General features: G+C 37.8%; 2 protein-coding genes across 2 annotated transcripts; one reads left to right on the top strand and one right to left on the bottom strand.

The window, feature by feature from the left end:
- Positions 1-665: 665 nt before the first annotated feature.
- On the top strand, positions 666-2932 carry LOC136812676 (neuropeptide Y receptor type 6-like). The gene has a single exon (XM_067069205.1). It carries the CDS (start codon positions 1248-1250, stop codon positions 2619-2621), a length of 1374 nt encoding a protein of 457 aa, XP_066925306.1. The 5' UTR covers positions 666-1247; the 3' UTR covers positions 2622-2932.
- A 431-nt stretch (positions 2933-3363) lies between these two features.
- On the bottom strand, positions 3364-15307 carry LOC136812666 (alkaline phosphatase-like). Its single transcript, XM_067069194.1, has 10 exons — positions 15210-15307; positions 13044-13241; positions 12551-12682; positions 12021-12245; positions 11213-11446; positions 9953-10087; positions 9267-9374; positions 8300-8471; positions 4807-4904; positions 3364-3757 (listed from the first exon to the last, which is right to left on the bottom strand). The coding sequence occupies exons 1-10, from the start codon at positions 15277-15279 to the stop codon at positions 3528-3530; spliced, it is 1602 nt and encodes a 533-aa protein (XP_066925295.1). The 5' UTR covers positions 15280-15307; the 3' UTR covers positions 3364-3527.
- Between the last annotated feature and the right edge of the window lie 4595 nt (positions 15308-19902).

Below are 19902 nucleotides of genomic sequence, written 5' to 3'. Positions count from 1 at the left end.
AAATTCTTAATTACTCTTAAGGGATTCGATTAAAAAGCAATTTATAAAGGCAATTCTTTGTTAAAAGTGTTAAGGAACCTGAAATATAACTTTTATGTTCAAATACCAAAATCAATTTTTGGACTATGGTCAGAGCCCTTAAGCAAACATTTGGTTACGGGGACGTGTCGTCGGTTAGGGTTTCATTTTTTAGGCTCTGAAGATATCTGACAGGCTCCAAAATTTACTAATTTTCAAGATAATAAAAATAATATAAACTAGAAAATTTTTCAATTTTTTCGTTTACTTTTAGTCATTAAGGCCATTTTCAGAGGGAAAATTGGAAATTTTTCAATTTTTTCTTACTGACAGGATCCGAAATCTACCATATATTCATATCTGACAGGGTCCATTTTTCAAACTTCAGCGGTACGCCCCTGTCGGCCGTCAAGGTCAGTGTCCCAGGAGTCCATTAGATAATTTTACCAGTAAAAACAAAACAAAGGATTGTTGTTGGATAAATTTTTGAGGATATTCTTCTTGCTGAACCATGCGATTTCTTTATAAGAATCAACCTATACTTTCCTACAGAAAAAGATTTTGCTGAAAACCATCTGACTGTCCCAGAACGCCTGATGTCATTTCACTTTTGTTTTTATTGCTATTTTCAACCATGCTAATTTTTTTCTCTCTTATACTCTCTAGAACTTAATAAGCAAAAAACGTCAAAGAAGATTTCATCCAAGATATTTTTCTGCATCAAAGTGTTGGAGTCCCGAAACTTACAAATACTCTCGAAAAATCAATTTAACAGAGGCTTCAACCACGACTGGAGTGGAATTTTTGTGAAGGCTTTCTTAGAAGTTGTGACTCATTCACCAAGACAATCCAGTGTGTGAATAAAGGGATTTTTTAACAGAAGTTACGTTATGTGGGCGATACGATCTTCCTTTTGTTGAAAGTGGGAATAACAATAAAAAAAATAAGAACAAAGCGTGAATAGGATAAAAAAGCATCAAAAAGAAGTATTGCAAAAAGTAACGACTACCATATGCAACATCCATTAGCAAAGGTAGCAAAATATAACGAGGAGAGAGCAGCATTTTTGAGGAAGATATACCACACGAAGGGACCAAATTTATGTGAAGTAAAAAACCCAAACTAGCAGCCTCGAAAACTGCTCAATCAACGCCTATCAGCAACCAAATCACGTGCTTTCGCTTCAAAAACACTACACAGCGAACCAATCAGCAAACAGCTTTTCTATCATGAACCAATCAGCGTCCACCATTTGTAACACGACAATCATTCACATTGGGAACCAGACCTCCATCAACGAAACATGCCATCAACCGCCCCTCCTCGACCACCCAAATGACGACCCTTTACCTTTCAACAAAGACTTACTGAGAGCGTTTCTTGTGGTCATTTACAGTTTCATTTTCTTGTTGGGCGTCCCTGGCAACATCCTGGTCATACTCACTATCACTAGAGTCAAGAAAATGCGCTCCGTTAAAAACCTCTTAATCGCTAACATCGCTATCGGTGATTTAATCTCCATCTTATGGTGTTTGACCACAACCTTATTGGGACTTTTCATTGACTGGCCGTACGGCCTAAACATTTGTAAATACCTCAACACGTTAAGTGACGTCATCATAGGGAATACAGTCTTCACCATGGTATTGATAACCTTTGAACGTTATCGCGCAATCATCTCTCCATTTTCCTCAAAACCAACCTTACGTCGAACCGTGCTGGCGCTTACGTTTTTCTGGATTGTCTCTTATACGTTAATTGGCATCCCGTTAATCAAAGCAACACGTATTACGTACGGAGGGTTTTGGGTCCGTAAAATGTGCTCCTTGATATGGCCGTCGCGCGCTTTTGAGATCACCTACCGCATGGGTACTTTCATTTTCGTTTTCCTTGGGCCGTTTTTCATCGTTTTGTTTTGTTTCCTGCGAATCAAGTTGAAGTTGGAAGAAAATATCCGGTTCGCGTCGACTTCGTTACGCGGCCGCTCGACCATTAAGCGGGCGAAGAAAAATCAACGCTTGATCAAAATGTTATTGGTGATTTTTGTCTGTTTCACAGCTTGCTTCTTACCTGTGAATATACTCCTCCTTGCCTTCACATTCTTCAAGCGCGAGCTGTTCGCGTGGAAATACTTGATTGTCTTCCTTCAGATGGTGATTGCTGTGCTGTTCCTCAACTCAACGATGAATCCGATCATCTTATATCTATTGAGTCGTGATTTCCGTATGGGCTACATCCAGCAAATTAAATGTCTGTGTCCATCGAACGCCAAACTACAAAGAGCGGTCCGAGGTATCAAACGTATCTCAACTTACTCCTTCCGCTTATCCGGAAAACGTAACAAAAGCGGCCGTGCCCGTGATTCATCCTCACCGGATGATTTTGATGAAAGTTCATCTTCAGAAACAGAAAAGACTGAAAACGATTTGTTGCCATGTCTACAGACTTCTGATTGGTTGATGAAAAGTGATGAGTCATCACCGCCAAGAAATGGCGCGCTTTTTGTGATGAATAAAATGCAGAACACGAACAACAATAACAATAACAATGAAAACAAACCGAAGAAAGTGTCATGGTCACATTATACCAGTAGTCTGGAGTAAGCTTTACTGAAAACAAAAAATAATATCATAAAATTTGAATATAAATATTGGTTTCAGCCGTCAATTTTCGTTCATAAGAGTAATCAGAAGTTAAAGATTCTTCCGAAAGTGAGATGCTTTATTGAAGGGCCCGTTTTCACTCCAAAAGTTTTTTGTCACAGATGAACTTGTTATAAGTGAGTTCTGCTTGAAAATATATATCTCTCTTAGTCTTTATATTATTTTCTTTAAAAGTTCTATTATATTACATTGTTGTTATAAATTTTGAAAATTATTATTTTAATGGTACATACTTTCAAAATAAAAAATGAAAAAATTTACAAAATTATAATTGTTGATAAAATCATTTGGTCAGTATTTGACGAAAAATAAAACTCCTATCTTTTATATGTCAACCTCGTCTCTGTGGTCCAGTGGAACCAAAATGGCAAATTTTTACCCCTTTGGGAAAGTTGATCCCTTTGAAAATAGACCCAGAGATACGTCACTCAAAATTTTGCGTAAACCGTAAAGTTTCAGAAAATATCTAATAGAAATCTCTTAAGAATTCCTCAAGGGAAATCTAATGTAATACACTCGAAACAATCCCACAATGCATCGCTTTTTTAGAAAAATCAAAAACTCCGATAAGGTCTATTATACAATTGCGAGTGGAATCATAATCATCAAAAAAGAAAACTTGGTGTTTGAATTTTCTCTCGAGCCTTAGACCGTGTTCGCACGTGACAATTCCATCTCGCTCTGAAACGGAAAGAAGCCATTCCATTGGTTAGAAGTGACGTAAAACCCGAATATGACGAATAGAAAGGCTTCTTTTTGTTTCGGAGCGAAACGGAACTGTAGCGTGAGAACTTGGTCTTAAAAAAAGCAGAGTCCAAAAAATCAATAAATAAACAGTGTTTACCTTCAAGAGAAGACCGCGAGAAAAGACCATAAAATGGAAACCATCATTAGAGTCCATTTCGCACCTCCATTTAATGTTACACTATTATTGCGTCCGCTTATCAACCCTTCTGTCCGACAAATGGACTTTTTACTCTCGGACAGACATAAGGCGTAATCCATGACGTGGAAGATGACGTTCTGCTCGACGACGCCGCGTAATAAATGTGCTTGCGGTCCTTGGCTGTAAATACCTAGGAAAGAAAAGATAACAAAAACGTTTTCCTATGTACTTAAAGGCTTGGGGACACGAGAAGTTTTTTTCGCGAAGCAACATGCCCCATCCCACGAACACATGGGAAAATGTGCGTGTCCCATGGTCTCTTTTATTGTTTCATGGGACAAAAAGTGAGGGAAATACCCAAAAGACATGCTGATTTTGTCTTTGGGACAATGGAGCAAAATTGATTCGAATCACAAATGCACAAATGTTATTAAAAGAAGAAAAAGGGTGGAGACAGGAGAAAGCGTTTCAGGTTGGTGGGATGGAGCATGTTGCATTGCACCAACGCGAAAAAAACCTCTCCTGTCCCCAAGTCTTTAAGACACAGCATATTTCAACAAAAGAAAGAACAATTTTCCCTCCTCCAGTGCTGCACGAACACTAACATTGAGAAAATCTATTGCTAATTTTGCTTAGTCAGCATAAGAGCCTCGTGATAAATGAGCTTGTGGTGCTTGACGAGAAATACCTGGAGATAAAAAGGTATTTTGAAACATCGTTCATCAGTTTAAAAGTCCTTTCCTAGCTAAATGGTTTTGGCTGAAGCTTGGCTGTAACTTTTTCTTGATCTCCAGTCTTATTATGCTCATTTTATCAATCAGGGATTATTCTTAATTAGATGTGACATACAACGTTTTATTGACGTTCACCTAACGTTACATGGACATGTTTTTGACAGCTAGCATTCTTATTTATTCTCTATATGACTCTGTCTTACTCAAAAGCACAGTAACTAGAGATTTATAAAGCCCAAAGGGCTAGATGTCGTGCTTTGGCTGAAAAGTGTGCCGTGATTAGGTAGGAAATCCTACCTAAGTCACGTGACATTACAATAGAATTTCAGCGCTTGACCAATCAGAAGCTTCGCGGGTTATCGAAAATAATAGCATAAATATTTTTTGCGATATTCAATTTTAAAGCACGACATCTAGCCATATGTCAGTAACACGGTGCTAAACGAGATTTCAGTTTAGGTGACCAACAACTTCAGACCCAATGTGTACAAGCTAAACAACGTACCAACATCCTCTCCACCGTGTGTTTCCGAAGACAAAGGAACCAAACTTTGCCATCGATAATTATTCGCATCTAGTAACTGTTCATCCGTTGGTTCGTGGCTAAAATTAAACACAATGAAATATGAGAAGAGACCAAAATCTATGTGAAACATTAGGAATAACTGTGCAACCATATTCACTCAGGAGATTTAGGTGGTAGACAGGTGTATCCATTTCGTCGTTATTGGGACTCATCAGCACTGCGTGCTACACCCTGGTTGGCCAGAACGATTAAACAAGCATCTTTAAAACCACAGAATCACTCATATATAGCTCTCGACATCAGGATAAACTTGAGTCGGGAAGGTTTTCCCCTCTTTTCATACCCTACACCTTTAAACAAAGTCAGGAACACATTAAGCCTAGAAATCTAAGCTAGTTTGATCCAGTCACCAGGATAAATCTGATGGTAAGTTGTGACTGAATAACAAGGTTGAATAAGTAAAAGTATTCCAAAGCAAACTTCAAATCCTTAAATTTAAAAAATTCTTTAAAGCGCCGAAAACGCTATAATGCCATTAGCCGTGCGTCCTAGCCTTGTGAATACGAGCTTAGTCAACTCGGCTAGAACACATTATCATTGATGCTATTCACTAGCACTGCATCTGATTACGTAGACTATTTGTTACACTGGAACTTGTCCTTTATTTGAACTGAGCTCTTCAAGAAATCCCTTCATTGGGGACAATCCTGTCCAGAAGTATTGAATCAACCTTTACCAAGGGGTAGATTTGCAATATCCATGGGTAAATTTTATTGTCTAGGTGTCGATTTGATGCTCGTCCAGGAGTATAACAATTGCCTGGGGGGTATAACAAGTGTCTAGGGGTATAACAAGTGGTATAACAAGTGTCTGGGGGTATAACAATTGTCTAGGGGTATAACAATTGTCTAGGGGTATAACAAGTGTCTAGGGGTATAACAATTGTCTAGGGGTATAACAAGTGTCTAGGGGTATAACAAGTGTTCTAGGGGTATAACAAGTGTGGGGGTATAACATGTCTAGGGGTATAACAAGTGTCTAGGGGTAACAGTGTCTAGGGGTATAACAATTGTCTAGGGGGAACAATTGTCTAGGGGTAACACATTGTCTAGGGGTATAACAGTGTCTAGGGGTTATAACAAGTGTCTGGGGGTATAACAATTGTCTAGGTGGAGGGGTATAACAAGTGTCTAGGGGTTATAACAATTGTCTAGGGGTATAACAAGTGTCTAGGGGTATAACAATTGTCTAGGGGTATAACAAGTGTCTAGGGGTATAACAAGTGTCTGGGGGTATAATAATTGTCTAGGGGTATAACAAGTGTCTAGGGGTATAACAAGTGTCTAGGGGTATAACAAGTGTCTAGGGGTATAACAATTGTCTAGGGGGTCTATAACAAGTGTCTAGGGGTTTATAAAACAATTGTCTAGGGGTATAACAAGTGTCTAGGGGTATAACAATTGGTCTAGGGGTATAACAAGTGTCTAGGGTATAACAAGTGTCTAGGGGTATACAAGTGTCTAGGGGTATAACAAAAGTGTCTAGGGTTAAAAATTGTCTAGGGGTATACAAGTGTCTAGGGTATAAACAAGTGTCTAGGGGTATAACAAGTGTCTAGGGGTATAACAATTGTCTAGGGGTATAACAAGTGTCTAGGGGTATAACAATTGTCTAGGGGTATAACAAGTGTCTAGGGGTATAACAATTGTCTAGGGGTATAACAAGTGTCTAGGGGTATAACAATTGTCTAGGGGTATAACAAGTGTCTAGGGGTATAACAAATTGTCTAGGTATAACAAGTGTCTAGGGTATAACAATTGTCTAGGGGTATAACAAGTGTCTAGGGGTATAACAATTGTCTAGGGGTATAACAAGTGTCTAGGGGTATAACAAGTGTCTAGGGGTATAACAAGTGTCTAGGGGTATAACAGGGTATACAAGTGTCTAGGGGTATAACAAGTGTCTAGGGGTACAAGGGGTAAACAGTGTCTAGGGGTATAACAAATGTGTCTAGGGGTATAACAAGTGTCTAGGGGTATAACAATTGTCTAGGGGTAACAACAATTGTCTAGGAGTTAACAAGTGTCTAGGTTAAACAATGTCTAGGGATAACAAGTGTCTAGGGGTATAACAATTGTCTAGGGGTATAACAATTGTCTAGGGGTATAACAATTGTCTAGGAGTATAACAAGTGTCTAGGGGTATAACAAGTGTCTAGGGGTATAACAAGTGTCTAGGGGTATAACAAGTGTCTAGGGGTATAACAAGTGTCTAGGAGTATAACAAGTGTCTAGGGGTATAACAAGTGTCTAGGGGTATAACAAGGTCTAGGTATAACAAGTGTCGGGGTATAACAAGTGTCTAGGGGTATAACAAGTGTCTAGGGGTAACAGTGTCTAGGGGATAACAATTGTCTAGGGGTATAACAAGTGTCTAGGAGTATAACAAGTGTCTAGGAGTATAACAAGTGTCTAGGGGTATAACAATTGTCTAGGGGTATAACAAGTGTCTAGGGGTATAACAAGTGTCTAGGGGTATAACAAGTGTCTAGGGGTATAACAATTGTCTAGGGGTATAACAAGTGTCTAGGGGTATAACAAGTGTCTAGGGGTATAACAAGTGTCTAGGAGTATAACAAGTGTCTAGGGGTATAACAAGTGTCTAGGGGTATAACAATTGTCTAGGGGTATAACAATTGTCTAGGGGTATAACAATTGTCTAGGGGTATAACAAGTGTCTAGGGGTCTAAACAAGTGTCTAGGGGTTATAACAAGTGTCAAGTGTTAGGGGTATAAACAAGTGTCTAGGGGTTATATAACAAGTGTCTAGGGGTATAACAAGTGTCTAGGGGTATACCAAGTGTCTAGGGGTATAACAAGTGTCTAGGGGTATAACAATTGTCTAGGGGTATAACAATTGTCTAGGGGTACAACAATTGTCTAGGAGTATAACAAGTGTCTAGGGGTATAACAATTGTCTAGGGGTATAACAATTGTCTGGGGGTATAACAAGTGTCTAGGGGTATAACAAGTGTCTGGGGGTATAACAAGTTTCTAGGGGTATAACAAGTGTCTAGGAGTATAACAATTGTCTAGGGGTATAACAAGTGTCTAGGGGTATAACAAGTGTCTAGGGGTATAACAAGTGTCTGGGGGTATAACAATTGTCTGGGGGGTATAACAATTGTCTGGGGGTATAACAAGTGTCTGGGGGTATAACAATTGTCTGGGGGGTATAAACAAGGTCTAGGGGTATAAAAGTATAACAAGTGTCTAGGGTATAACAATTGTCTAGGGGTATAACAATTGTCTAGGGGTATAACAAGTGTCTAGGGGTATAACAAGTGTCTGGGGGTGAAACATCATGTGCATTGGAAGTCATTGAAAAAAAATATCATTCATCCCCCCATAAAAGGATTTTTCTGGAAGAGTCCACTTGTACGATTACCAAATGATAGTGGGCGTTATCTTACCGTGTGGCGTTGACTTTACCGCCCGGTCCGTTCGTATACGCCAGTGACGTGAAACCTTTCTTATCTTTAGCAGTATGACCGGTGAACGCGAAGATGGGGTTGCCACGTGGTGCGTAACCTCCAAGCGTGAAGACGTGTGAGTGGTCTGCTGTTACGATCATCAGCGTCTCATCTAAGGGGAAATAAAAGGGACTAAAGGCTAGTCTCCACTTTCGCGCGAAATGGGCGACAGTTTTTTTCTTAACCTTTTTGCCTAAAGAAAAGATTACGTCATAAAAAAGTTTCACGCGAAGAAAAAAAAGTTGAAGGAAGTTCTACTTTTTTCATCCGGTACGTCAATTTCGACCAATGGAATTGCTTCATTTTTCAACCGACCAATAACCTTACAAAAACGTCAAAAAGTTTTCGCTCATGTCGCGCGAAAGTGGAGACCGGCCTCAAGTTCTTTCTAAATCCATGATTGTACATGAGGGAAAGAGGTTAGTCCACAGAGATTTACATAAAACCTGGTGGCAGTTTCTCAATTCAGCAAACCAAAATCTTTTTTTAACTGGGGCCCATATGGTAGCACTATTCAATGTGGGTGTAAATGCACTGAGCGCTTCCTTTCGTACTAATGTAAAGCGTCGTTGGAAGTTAAGCAATATTCTAACACTGCAATCCTTATAGGTCAGTTTAAAGGTAATTTTTTGAAATAGATGAGCGAACGTATTTCAGATTTCTATCTTTGGAATTTTCGAAGAACAGTTGAAATAAGGTTTCTTGGTGTGAGATTAGCAAAAAGGAGTGTGAATTGATAAAATGAGAGTTTTTTGGCCTGTTGCAGTGAAGTAGGAGGGGATTTCTTGACAAAGTAGATCACACCTTATATATCTGAAGGTCATAATTTCGTGAGATATAGGGAGAAAAAGTTATGAAGATGTCGAGTTGCCATGGTGACTGCGCAAAAGGTAAGGTCTATTCTTACCTTGGTTGACAATTTCTTTAGCTTTTGTCACGGCTTTGTTGAATTCGACCAAATCGTGTAGTGCCAGAACTGGTTTCGAGGCGTGGTGTCCGTGGTCGATCCTGCCCGCTAAAAACGTTAGGGTTTTTTCTTGTTTAATTTTCACTTTTTAACTTTCTATAAGGATTTTGTATCATAAAACTCTTCAGTGATTGCCTTTCCATTATTAGAACTTAAATATTTGAATGGGTCACAGATAAATCTGAAGATGCTCTACCATAAAGTAGAGACAAAATTTATCAATAAATAAATTTTTGTTGTTTATTGCATGAGACCCATCCAAATCTTTAAGTTTTGATTTTGTGTCGTTAAATTACAATGATTAAAAATGACATTAACATATATCATGGAGCGATGGAAAAGTGGGTGGCATCTGGGACGTCCGCGCTACCAACCAGGGGCACGCTCCTTCCAATTTCCCGTTCAGTTAATAGATAACAATCCCGTGAAAACAATCAAAAGACTGTCTAAAATTTCTAGATCAAAGGGCTCTCCACATAAAATATCGACTCTTGTTTATAAGCCAAGGAAAAGTAATTTAATGAAAAAAATTCCAGATAATTGCTGAAAGGAACGAGTAAGATCAAGTACCAGTATCAGTTGCAATCTGCATTAATGACAACTTGATATATCAAGCCTACCCTTACCTTCAACTAATAGGACGAAACCATTGGGACTTTGTTGTAAAGTTGTGATGGCGAACTCCACCATTTCAGTGAGGGAAGGTTCCTTGGAAGAATTTCTGTTATACTCGTAATCCATGTGATCATAGTTGAACAAACCTGTCAATGTATCAAAAATGCTGAATATAATAATACATTTGTTTGTTTGTTTTTGTTTTTTTCTATTTGGTTTAGTGTTGCAGGAGGCTTTGAGGCCTATTTTCGCAACTATAGACGCTTTCAATGAGCGCCCCGTTAGCACCTTGGACTGACTACCCTATTCTCCACACATGGCATGGGTTGACCCGGACAAAGGTTCATTCACTTGCCAAGTGAACGGCTGCGAGTGGAAATCGAACCTTAGTCGCCAGTACAGCAACCAAGGTCAATGACCACTATACCACGGCGCCCAGATTCAACACACACCCAAACACACCAGTTATAACAATAACACTACAGAGTATCGAGTTTCAAGACCTAGATAATAACACATTTGAATAGATTGTACCAATCAACTTTAAAGCCAAAGAGGGTAAGAGAGTTTACAAGAGTTAAATGTTACAGTTGATTTCTCTAATTCGATCTTCAAGGGACCAGAGATTCTTTTCGAATTAGAGAAAGATTCGAATTACAGAAAGTGTTTTATGCAAATTTCTAGCTGAAAGGGACCAATATTCTAGTTCGAATTATAAAGATTCGAATAGTAGAGGTTCGAATTAGAAAGAGAGAGAGTTTACTATCTATATATCGAACCAAAAGCTTTGGACAATTGACGTCATTCGACCCGTGTAAGAGTTGATAGATTTATGACTCGTGAGCTTTTACACTTATAATACTTTCTTATTTTCAAAAATATTACAGGGGTGTATCTATAAATAATATCACCATCGACTTTGACCCTTAGATTAATGAAGTACCAATCAAAAACCCCGATTTTAGGCTCATTTGTTATAACAGAGTATGGATGAGAAAAACTGAGAACTCTTATTACAGTTTCCAAAAACAACGAGAATAGGCATCTGAAACTAGTGAAGTACGGTTTGCCACTGTTAGGCGACACTAATTCATTTTCTCGCAAGTTTCTTGTAATCACTGCGGTTGAATAAATTTTTCAATAAATCAAAAAGTTGAAAAACTGGGACTTGAACCGAAAAGGCTAATGTACAGCCGACGCTCTCTATGATTTCATCTTTAAAAACATATAGTAAACTGACCATGCGCCGTAAGTAAACATCACAAACCTACCCAAAACTTTATTGTCAATATTTGGCTCCAAATTCTTTAAACCATCTCTATTTGAAACATATTTATGATTTTTCGTTTTCAACCAATCCTGTTTCAAGTTGTGCCCATCTGTGCGTTTGCCGAATTTGCTGACGTCATCGTCATCAGGGTCGCCCGTGCGAAGAAAATGTTTCCGCCCTCCGCCAAACGCTATTTCCAATCCGTCACCATAAGGGAAATCGATCAGCTGCTTCGCTGAAAAAATAAAAATAATAATTGCCATAGAGCAATTTGAGAGAAAATTGAAAACCGGAGTTTGGGGAAAAACTACCTCTCCACTAGTATACCAACGCCTACTAAATTAAGAGTGGTAGAGCATGGTAAGGACAGTGAAAAGTATTATCATAGCTTAAACAAACTATGATAAACATTCCATAACATTTATTACCGCGTTAGTAAATGACAACATACATGTAGAAACTGGGGCTACTCTTCAATAGCCGTATCAAAAAACTGGATATCATCCCATTTTGATGACATCATAGGAAGAAAATTTTGAATAACTTCAAATAGGAAATACTTTTTATTCACCAAAGATGTGTATCAATAATATGAAGCTGAAATCTATAGAATGCTGACCTCAGCAAAAAAAAATCGCTTCTTTTTCATCGATTTACATATTTGGTTAAATTTGAAACCAAAATCTGTATCAAATTAGAAGTTCTTATTCCTGTGACGTTATCAAAATCAAAAGGTTGCGCATGTGAATGGTAAATTTTCAATACGAAGCTGCCATTCTAAATTTTCGAATTCCGTAGTTTGAACTTACCAATATCCGGACAGTCTCCGTCCGAAACTTCAGCATTACTCTCCCAATTTCTTGAGGGTGAATTTGCATAAGCAGTGGCGGGTGTGGCGTGAGTAAGACGGGCGGTAGAAACAACGCCCGTGGACAAACCATATTGTTCGGCAATCATGATCAGCGAAAGAACGTCGTTTCCTTCTTTGTCGGAACAATTTGCCTTCTTGACGTTCTCGTTGACGGAAATCACTCCTTTATGTCGAAAAGAAAATATACATGCTCAAGGTTTGATACAATCATGACTCATGGAGAATATTTTTAACGTAATGGCGCTCAAATGTTCTTATCATTTTCTGAAATGTGAGCATAACCAAAATTAACAACATTTTTGAATTTCCTTTTGCTAAAAATGAAAATGAGGCGTTCAAGCCGGGTTAGCAGAGCTGGAATATTGACCTGTTTAGAACAGCGGAATATAACGATGAGCCAAATCGAATAGGCGAGTCGATATGTAAGATGTTAACTAGACATATAATAAATTAAAACCTTTTACTTACCGGCGCGTGCTTTAACTCCGGTCATGAAAGCAGTGGCGGTTCCGGCAGAATCCGGTGTTTGTTGATTGGTGTTGTACGTTTTGGAAAAAGCTGCATTTGGAAACATCTCCCAACTCAAAACATTTTCTTCACCTGAACAGTGAACAAAAAAGTATGATAAATAATGCGTCTAGATTTGAGTCTTCATAACGCAAGGGGAACACAAATTCGTCTGGATTAAGGAAATTTCGAGTTATGGATTAAAGTTTATAAGGCATTGTTACCTGAAGGGATCAAAGAACTTTCGTTCAGGTTAAGTAGAGATTCTAGCTATGGAGGTTCGAATTAAACACTGTACTTTTATTCGGATCTTTTCTGTTCATAATTATATTAATCTCCGTCAATAGGAGAATTTCCTCTGTCCATTGTAACCGAATGGAATAAAGAATGAACTTTTCTGTAAAGAACCTTGTGCTTGCGAAAGAAGATCATTCAAAATCATATGTATTTATACCTGGTTGTTGTTTTAGCTGTCCATCTAAAATGCGCCCAGCTGTGACAGTACTAACGCCCATCCCATCACCCAGAAATAAGATAACGCCCTTGGCTTTCCTGTTGATTGGTTTGATTTTGAGGTTTTGTTTGATCGTTTCAACTCCATCTTTGAACCATTGATTTGATTGCTGTTTGCCGTAGATGTCGTCGAACGAGGCTGTAGAAGAAACAGAAAGGTTTGTGGAGGAAAGGTTTAAATTCACGAACAATCGGCAAAGTAACTTTTTAATTTACCTGACATCCAGATGGTAAAATTTTCACCCGACACGCTAAAACTCTGAAGGTCGAAAAAATTCTCAACATCTGGAAGATTTAGATTACGGAATTTTGCAAGACCGCGTCAAGGATTTTGCAGCGGGAGGCGTGGTATAACCCAGTCCACGTTTTCGGGGATAAGCGGGTCCAAGCGAAAGATATTTAGGTTCTAGCGCAAGGGTAGTTGAACCCGACTGGGGATGGGGCACATCAAAGGCCGACTATCGATCATCTCCGATGGGAAATTGGCCTGCTCCCTTTAGAGTTTTAGCGTGGGCGGTCGCCAATCCCCCATCGGAATATAAAACTTTTTTAATCGACCGTAGCAGAAATGGAGAAACGTTGTTGGTTCAACCGATATCAATTAAACATGAATTTCATTTTATTTTGGTCACGTGAACAATATCGATGGTCAATCTGAAGTCGTTTTGCTGGGTGACGTCACATCACCATTCCACTGCAGCGACTTCCCTAATTTCATTGAACATTCTCTGAAGCGGATTTTGATTAAGTGATCAATATCGGTGGGCAAATTCAACACCATGTTCTTTATTCTATTCACTGTAGTCGGTTCAAACCAAAGATTCCAAAATGGTACTTAATGCTTCTCTGCTTGATGCTCAACAATTAAGAGACGGATCAAGGGTGAGTGGAGAAATCCAAGGAAAGGAATGGTGTCTCTCCCGATAGATATCTGAAAATGAGGTATTTGGGTCACCCTCTACTGCGGTCACAAAACTTACCAAGATGCTAATGCTCCTCGTGTAAATAACTATCAAGGGAACTACTGTTGGATGACTAGATTTTCTCATTTCCGCTTTAAGACTTTGCTATTATCACTTTACACCAGCCCTCCATTACATCACACAGAAATAAGGCCAGTAAGGGCCGGTAAGGTATTGGTAGATATTGGCGCGAAAAGGGTGATAGATGCGTTAAGACTTGTTGTATCTTATTAGATATGCTTCACTATAAAACATGCAAGATATCTCACTTAACCTCAAAAAGCTTAGAAGGACCTTGTTGCATGATCATATACAAACATTAAATAATCTAAACATTTTCAAAAACAGCAGGAAATATAAATGGAGACAGACGGATAAAGTGTTTCAAAAGAGAAGTGCTTAAGGACTTGAATTGCAGTGCGGTTTTGTTTTTGAAAAATTTCTTGTTAATTCAGGTCTTAGACACGAAAATCCCCATCAAATGTTTGTGTAATGTTTATCTAATCACTTCAGTGCCGTAGCAACTGGGGGGGGGCAAGGGGGCTATGCCCCCCCAATAATTTTTTCAAAAATGGTTATTTTGCAAAATGCAAAGTTTTTCTTTTTTAATTTGTCATAATTGTCTTTTATGTGCATGTTTTGAGTGCATTTTTAAGCAATCTAGAGCTCAAATTTTCAAAATTTCTCCCCTCGGGCCAATCCATGGTTGGCCCTCGCAGTGTCACTAAACTTCAGCCCCCCCAATATGAATATGCTTCCTACGGCACTGCACTTGATGTCATGTTAACATTGCTTCATATGTTGCCAGGCCGTGCCAGATGTGGATTTTCCCAGCCGCCTTGATTAAGAGATATGAGTTTTTGTTTTCATCGACTCATTTTAACGGGGTTGCGCATTGCGAGCAAACAAAAATCATGATTAGTTCTCATGGTTAGCTTTACTTAAAAGTAACGAGATACAATAAAAAATGCAAGATCTAGTGCAGATTGGCCTGTTGATCAGCATTTGAAGTCTTGAAGGCTATTTCCTTGTATATCCTCGAAGAATCTTCTTGCTCGGAATTTCAAGTTCTGCCCAACCGATGATGTAATAATTCAAACTTTTGGAATTTGTTGTTTTCAAAATAAATAAGTTTCAATACTCACCTGTGCTGGAGTAAATCAAGGATAAGAAAATCAAGACCAGACAAGTTGAAGACATTTTTAATTTTTCCATTACTCTCTAAAATTTGAAATTTAATAATTCAGATATTTAACTACCGACAGAAAACTAAATTTAACCCCTCCCCGTAAGCTACAGTCTTCTATACATAGTGCAACTTCCACAACTCCAAAAAAATTTAAACTATTTTGAACTTGATTCAAAATAGTTTCAATTCAACTTTTTTTCACAATAAAAGACCCTTGTTATTCAACAAATGGGGCGGAGCAACCAATTTGACATGTGACAAAAATATTCATTGAATGCAAAAACATTCAGTTTAATTCTCATTGTTGAGCTTTTACAAAATTTATTCTCGAAACAAACATTCATAGACCAATCAATACAGCCTAAACATTTTAAAGGGATTGGGGCGGTTTTACCACTGATTTCTCACCAATGAAGGGAATCTCTAAACATTTCTCAGGAAAGAAAAAAGTGAAGCCTCAAACGATAATGTAATGCAACATTGCGGGCAGGCCGACTTTAAAACTTTCACGGGGTATCTGTACGCGGATAGCCATCTAGCGTGTCAAAATCAAGTCAAAACCAAGGAAAGTGTCCTTGTCGGCAATAATACAAGGTCGAATCCACAGGAGAGACATGCAAAAGAATACCAATTTTTGAAACAAAATTTGGAGCGAGGAAGAGTATAACAATGATGGGACACCCGTCGTAAAAATTTGACACTATCATGTAGATGTTGTAATATTATCACAGATATCATATTCTTTTACACTCTAGATAGGCTAACTTCTCGCAGATTTCCCCGTGAAAGTGTGTCCAGTTTTTAACTCGAATAGTCCGCCATGTTGTTTTTTAATTTACCTTAATTTTTCGAACGTTCGAATTGCAAAATAACATTAGAATCAGAATAGAATAGAATAGAATAGAATTTAAAACAAGATGTTGAACTAGTCAGCTCTAAAATTTGACACATTTCCTTTTATATAGAATGTCCGCGATCCAGTCAAGTAGTTAAAGATCGACGTTTAAAACCACCTTTTGCAGACTTGAGAACAACCTAGCCTGGATTTCTTGATTTTGATGCTTTGGTTGTTACAGCCTAGATTATGTATAAACCAAAGGATCGATAAATTAGCTGTGCTTATTCATTAGATTCATAAAGCAAGAATGCACTAGCTAAAAAATCGGAAACCAGAAACATCAAATCAAGAAAAGTTTAAAGCCTGAAAATTCATTTTAAGAGCACCAATCCACCGCGGAAAACACAAAAAAATATCAAAAAAGCCTTCATCCGATAGCAATGATACCTCTTCAAAAGCAAGAAGTGTCAAAAATAAATGTTTTGAAAAATAACAAGTACTCTTAGCATGTATCTAACAAGACTTATGACCTTTTTCATTCATGAAGATAGAAACCAACCCTTACTGAAATGTGTCTTTCCCTATAACCTGGTTTCCATAAACATTTTCTCAAAGGACCCCATCCTGTGCGAAATATTCTACTTTCGTACAAATTTTATGAAGTACGTTACACTGTTTCACAAACATGACTTGAGGAGGGCTCAAAGTCTTTCTCCGATTACGTAATCATTACTAAAGATTTTAATAGTGAGGTACTTTGGGCAAAAGATTTTTGCAATACCAAACTAAATTCACTCTTTATAGGATCGAAGGAAGAAAGTTTGAAGAAAATCAACAAGAAAATGGAACAGTGCTACTTAAATCCATAATCTTCAAAAGTTTTACAACTTTATAAGTTTTGGAAGAAAACATTCATTTTCTATATTTCCTATATTTCGGACAAAGGAGCCAAGGGATAAATAACCATGACCTTTGTAATCGTCTGATTAGAACAAAGGCTTTTTTGTAAACCCAAATTACGATAAGGCTACTTTTCCACAGCGGCGGAACCATTGCATGGCTATTATCAAGGGCTTGGAAACTACACAATTGTAAAGAGTTTGAGATTATTTGCAGAAAAGTACTCCAAAATATATGCAGATTGAAATTGGAAGCAGTGCCAAAATTTATTAATTTTTTAATCCCGGTATTTGGCGAGGTGCTCGCAACCACTTACAGCAGTCACCATAAAAAACAACTCGAAAATTGACGTCTTAAAATGTAAAAACATCAAAGCTGTCGTATTTCTGACGGCAAATGTAGCAAAAAAGTCCCTCGAGTTACGATCAGCTAGAGAAATGGGTTTTATCCACTTCAAAGTCCATCATATAACTACATCATAGTATCTGGTCACAATGAAAAATTTTCCAACGGAAAAGAAATTCGCTTTTTCAAACTTTGTCTTCCTTTGTTTCTCAAGTCAAGTTTCTTGGAGGTTACAAAGGTTATCATAAAGTGATTTTACTTCAATCAATGAATCAATGAAAAACTAGGAACACAATAGCAAAATATCTAAAATACTTTCTATAATTCGAATTTCTCTGTAATTCGAACAAAATAAGATGTAATGGTTAACTGTAATGATTAGATACCAATCTTTCTCATCCACTATTGGCAGCAGAGAGCCCCTAAAATGAAGCATTGATAAAATTGTAATTAATACATTTGGAATTAAGATCAATAAAACTTCACAGTGATCCTCTTATGATTGGTGAATTCGTTTGAAATAATGTGTTGATTTTTAAAGTTCATATGATAAGCTCTCTCTATGACTAGCCTTTACGACATTTGATTGAAATAAGAGAAGGTGTCACATTTAAGGTTTTTAAAAGTCATAAACCTTTAGTGTGTGATAGTCATATAGATTCGAGAAAAAAGACAAACGTCTTGAAAAAAAACCACACGTGTCCCTTTTAAGAACCAAAAGGATGCATTGCTGTTAAGTAGAGCCCCTATAACTCAAACATGCACGGGAAGGGTCAATTTGTTCGAGTTAAGGAAATTTCAACTTATGGAGTAAGATTTATGAGGGGGGTTTCATGGTTGGCGGAGTAGCGGAATCGGTCCTTTTTTCGGACGGAGTGGCGGAATTTGGCGAAAATTTAGACGGAATTACGGAAATTGGGTTCTCTGACGGAGACGGAAAATTCGACAATTTTAGTGCGGAAAATTCGACAATTTAGCAAAAAAAATTGCGGAATTTCGGAGTTGTCAAAGAACATTCAAATTCGCGGAACTGTTCACAAAAATCTTGAATTTTCGGTGGCGGAATTTTTCTGTTTGACGGAAACTAGAGAAACAAGCTAGATGCTGAATGGACCTACCTGATGATGAAAGTTAGATAGCAATGCGGGGAGAAAAATGAAAAAAAATCAGTCAGAAAATATAGCGTTTAGCGAAAATGCATAACGCAATAAATTCATCATTGATTGTTGATGGGGGGGACAGGGAAGGGTTGTAGGGAAAAAATAAATAGAAAAATAGAAAGTTCTGGTCGCAAAAATCAGTTTTATTGACAATTGAATCATGCTTGATGGTGAGCATTGTTATCAATAATGTTTTTGTGTAAAAAACATAGAAATTAATATAAGGAAAAAGTCCAATGAAAATCTGCAAACACGGCGATTTCCGGCATTTTCAACCGGAAAAAAAATGTTCTTAAAAATCGAACTCGGCCATGTTTTGGGCATTGTTAATACGCATCTTTGAGCAAAAAACCAATGATAAAATCTTGAGAAAATGCCAAAAAAACAGTTTTTCCGGCATATTTTCGGCCGGAAAAAAATGTTTTTTTGAAAATCGGGCTTCGCCACATTTTAGGTATTGTCATTTTGCATCAGTGTGCAAAACATCAGAAAAAAGTAATGACAGGATTTTGCACAAAGTCCAAAAAACCCTATTTTTAGGCAGTTTTTGGTCCAAATTTGCCCAAATATATTTTTTTTCGAAAATCAAGCTCCGTCACATTTTAGGCATTGCCATTTTGCATCATTGTGCAAAAAATAAAAATAAAATAATAAGTCAACATTGAGAAAAGCTATATCTTCTTATTTGGTTAAAGGGAATTTCCCCAAAATACGAAAATCCGTTTTTTAAAGCGAATAAGAATTTTCCGGGAAAAACCACTTCAGCCATTCTTTAGAGAATCTTGCCCTCCATCTTTGTACAAAAAATCAGAAAAAAGTAATGACAGGATTTTGCACAAAGTCCAAAAAAACCTATTTTTAGGCAGTTTTTGGCCCAAATTTGCCTAAATATATTTTTTTTCGAAAATCGGGTTCGGTCACATTTTGGGCATTACCATTTTGCATCATTGTGCCAAAAATCAGGAAAAACTAATGAGCCAATCTCGAGAAAAGTTGGTAACGAACTAACGGACGAACAGAGGTTAATTTATACGACCTCCACCGGGGTAGGTCCAAAAATTGGCGGAATTGCGGAATCAGGTACCCCCTGAAACCCCCCTTAAAATAACCCGAGGGAGTCAATAACCTAATTCGAGATATGGAGTCATTCGAGTTGTAGTGGTGCGAACTATGGAGATTTCACTGTAGTGACCTTTTGCTCGATACGGAATGCAGGTAACCGTAATTTCTCTAATTTAATCATTGGCGATAAATGATTAATTTGACCGCTACCCGTGAAAAAGTTCATCCATTACAATATTTCAGCGTTCAAAGTAAACGTGAACATAAAATAACCATGCTAAATAAAGAGATCTTTATTGACTTATCATCATGAAGCTGAGACTAGCTAACCAATTTGAAATTGT

Source organism: Clytia hemisphaerica, unplaced genomic scaffold, assembly GCF_902728285.1.
Source record: "Clytia hemisphaerica strain Z4C2 unplaced genomic scaffold, Clytia hemisphaerica genome assembly, whole genome shotgun sequence".
In the NCBI taxonomy this organism is placed as follows: Eukaryota; Metazoa; Cnidaria; class Hydrozoa; order Leptothecata; family Clytiidae; genus Clytia; species Clytia hemisphaerica.
This window is presented reverse-complemented; position numbering and strand designations above follow the sequence as displayed.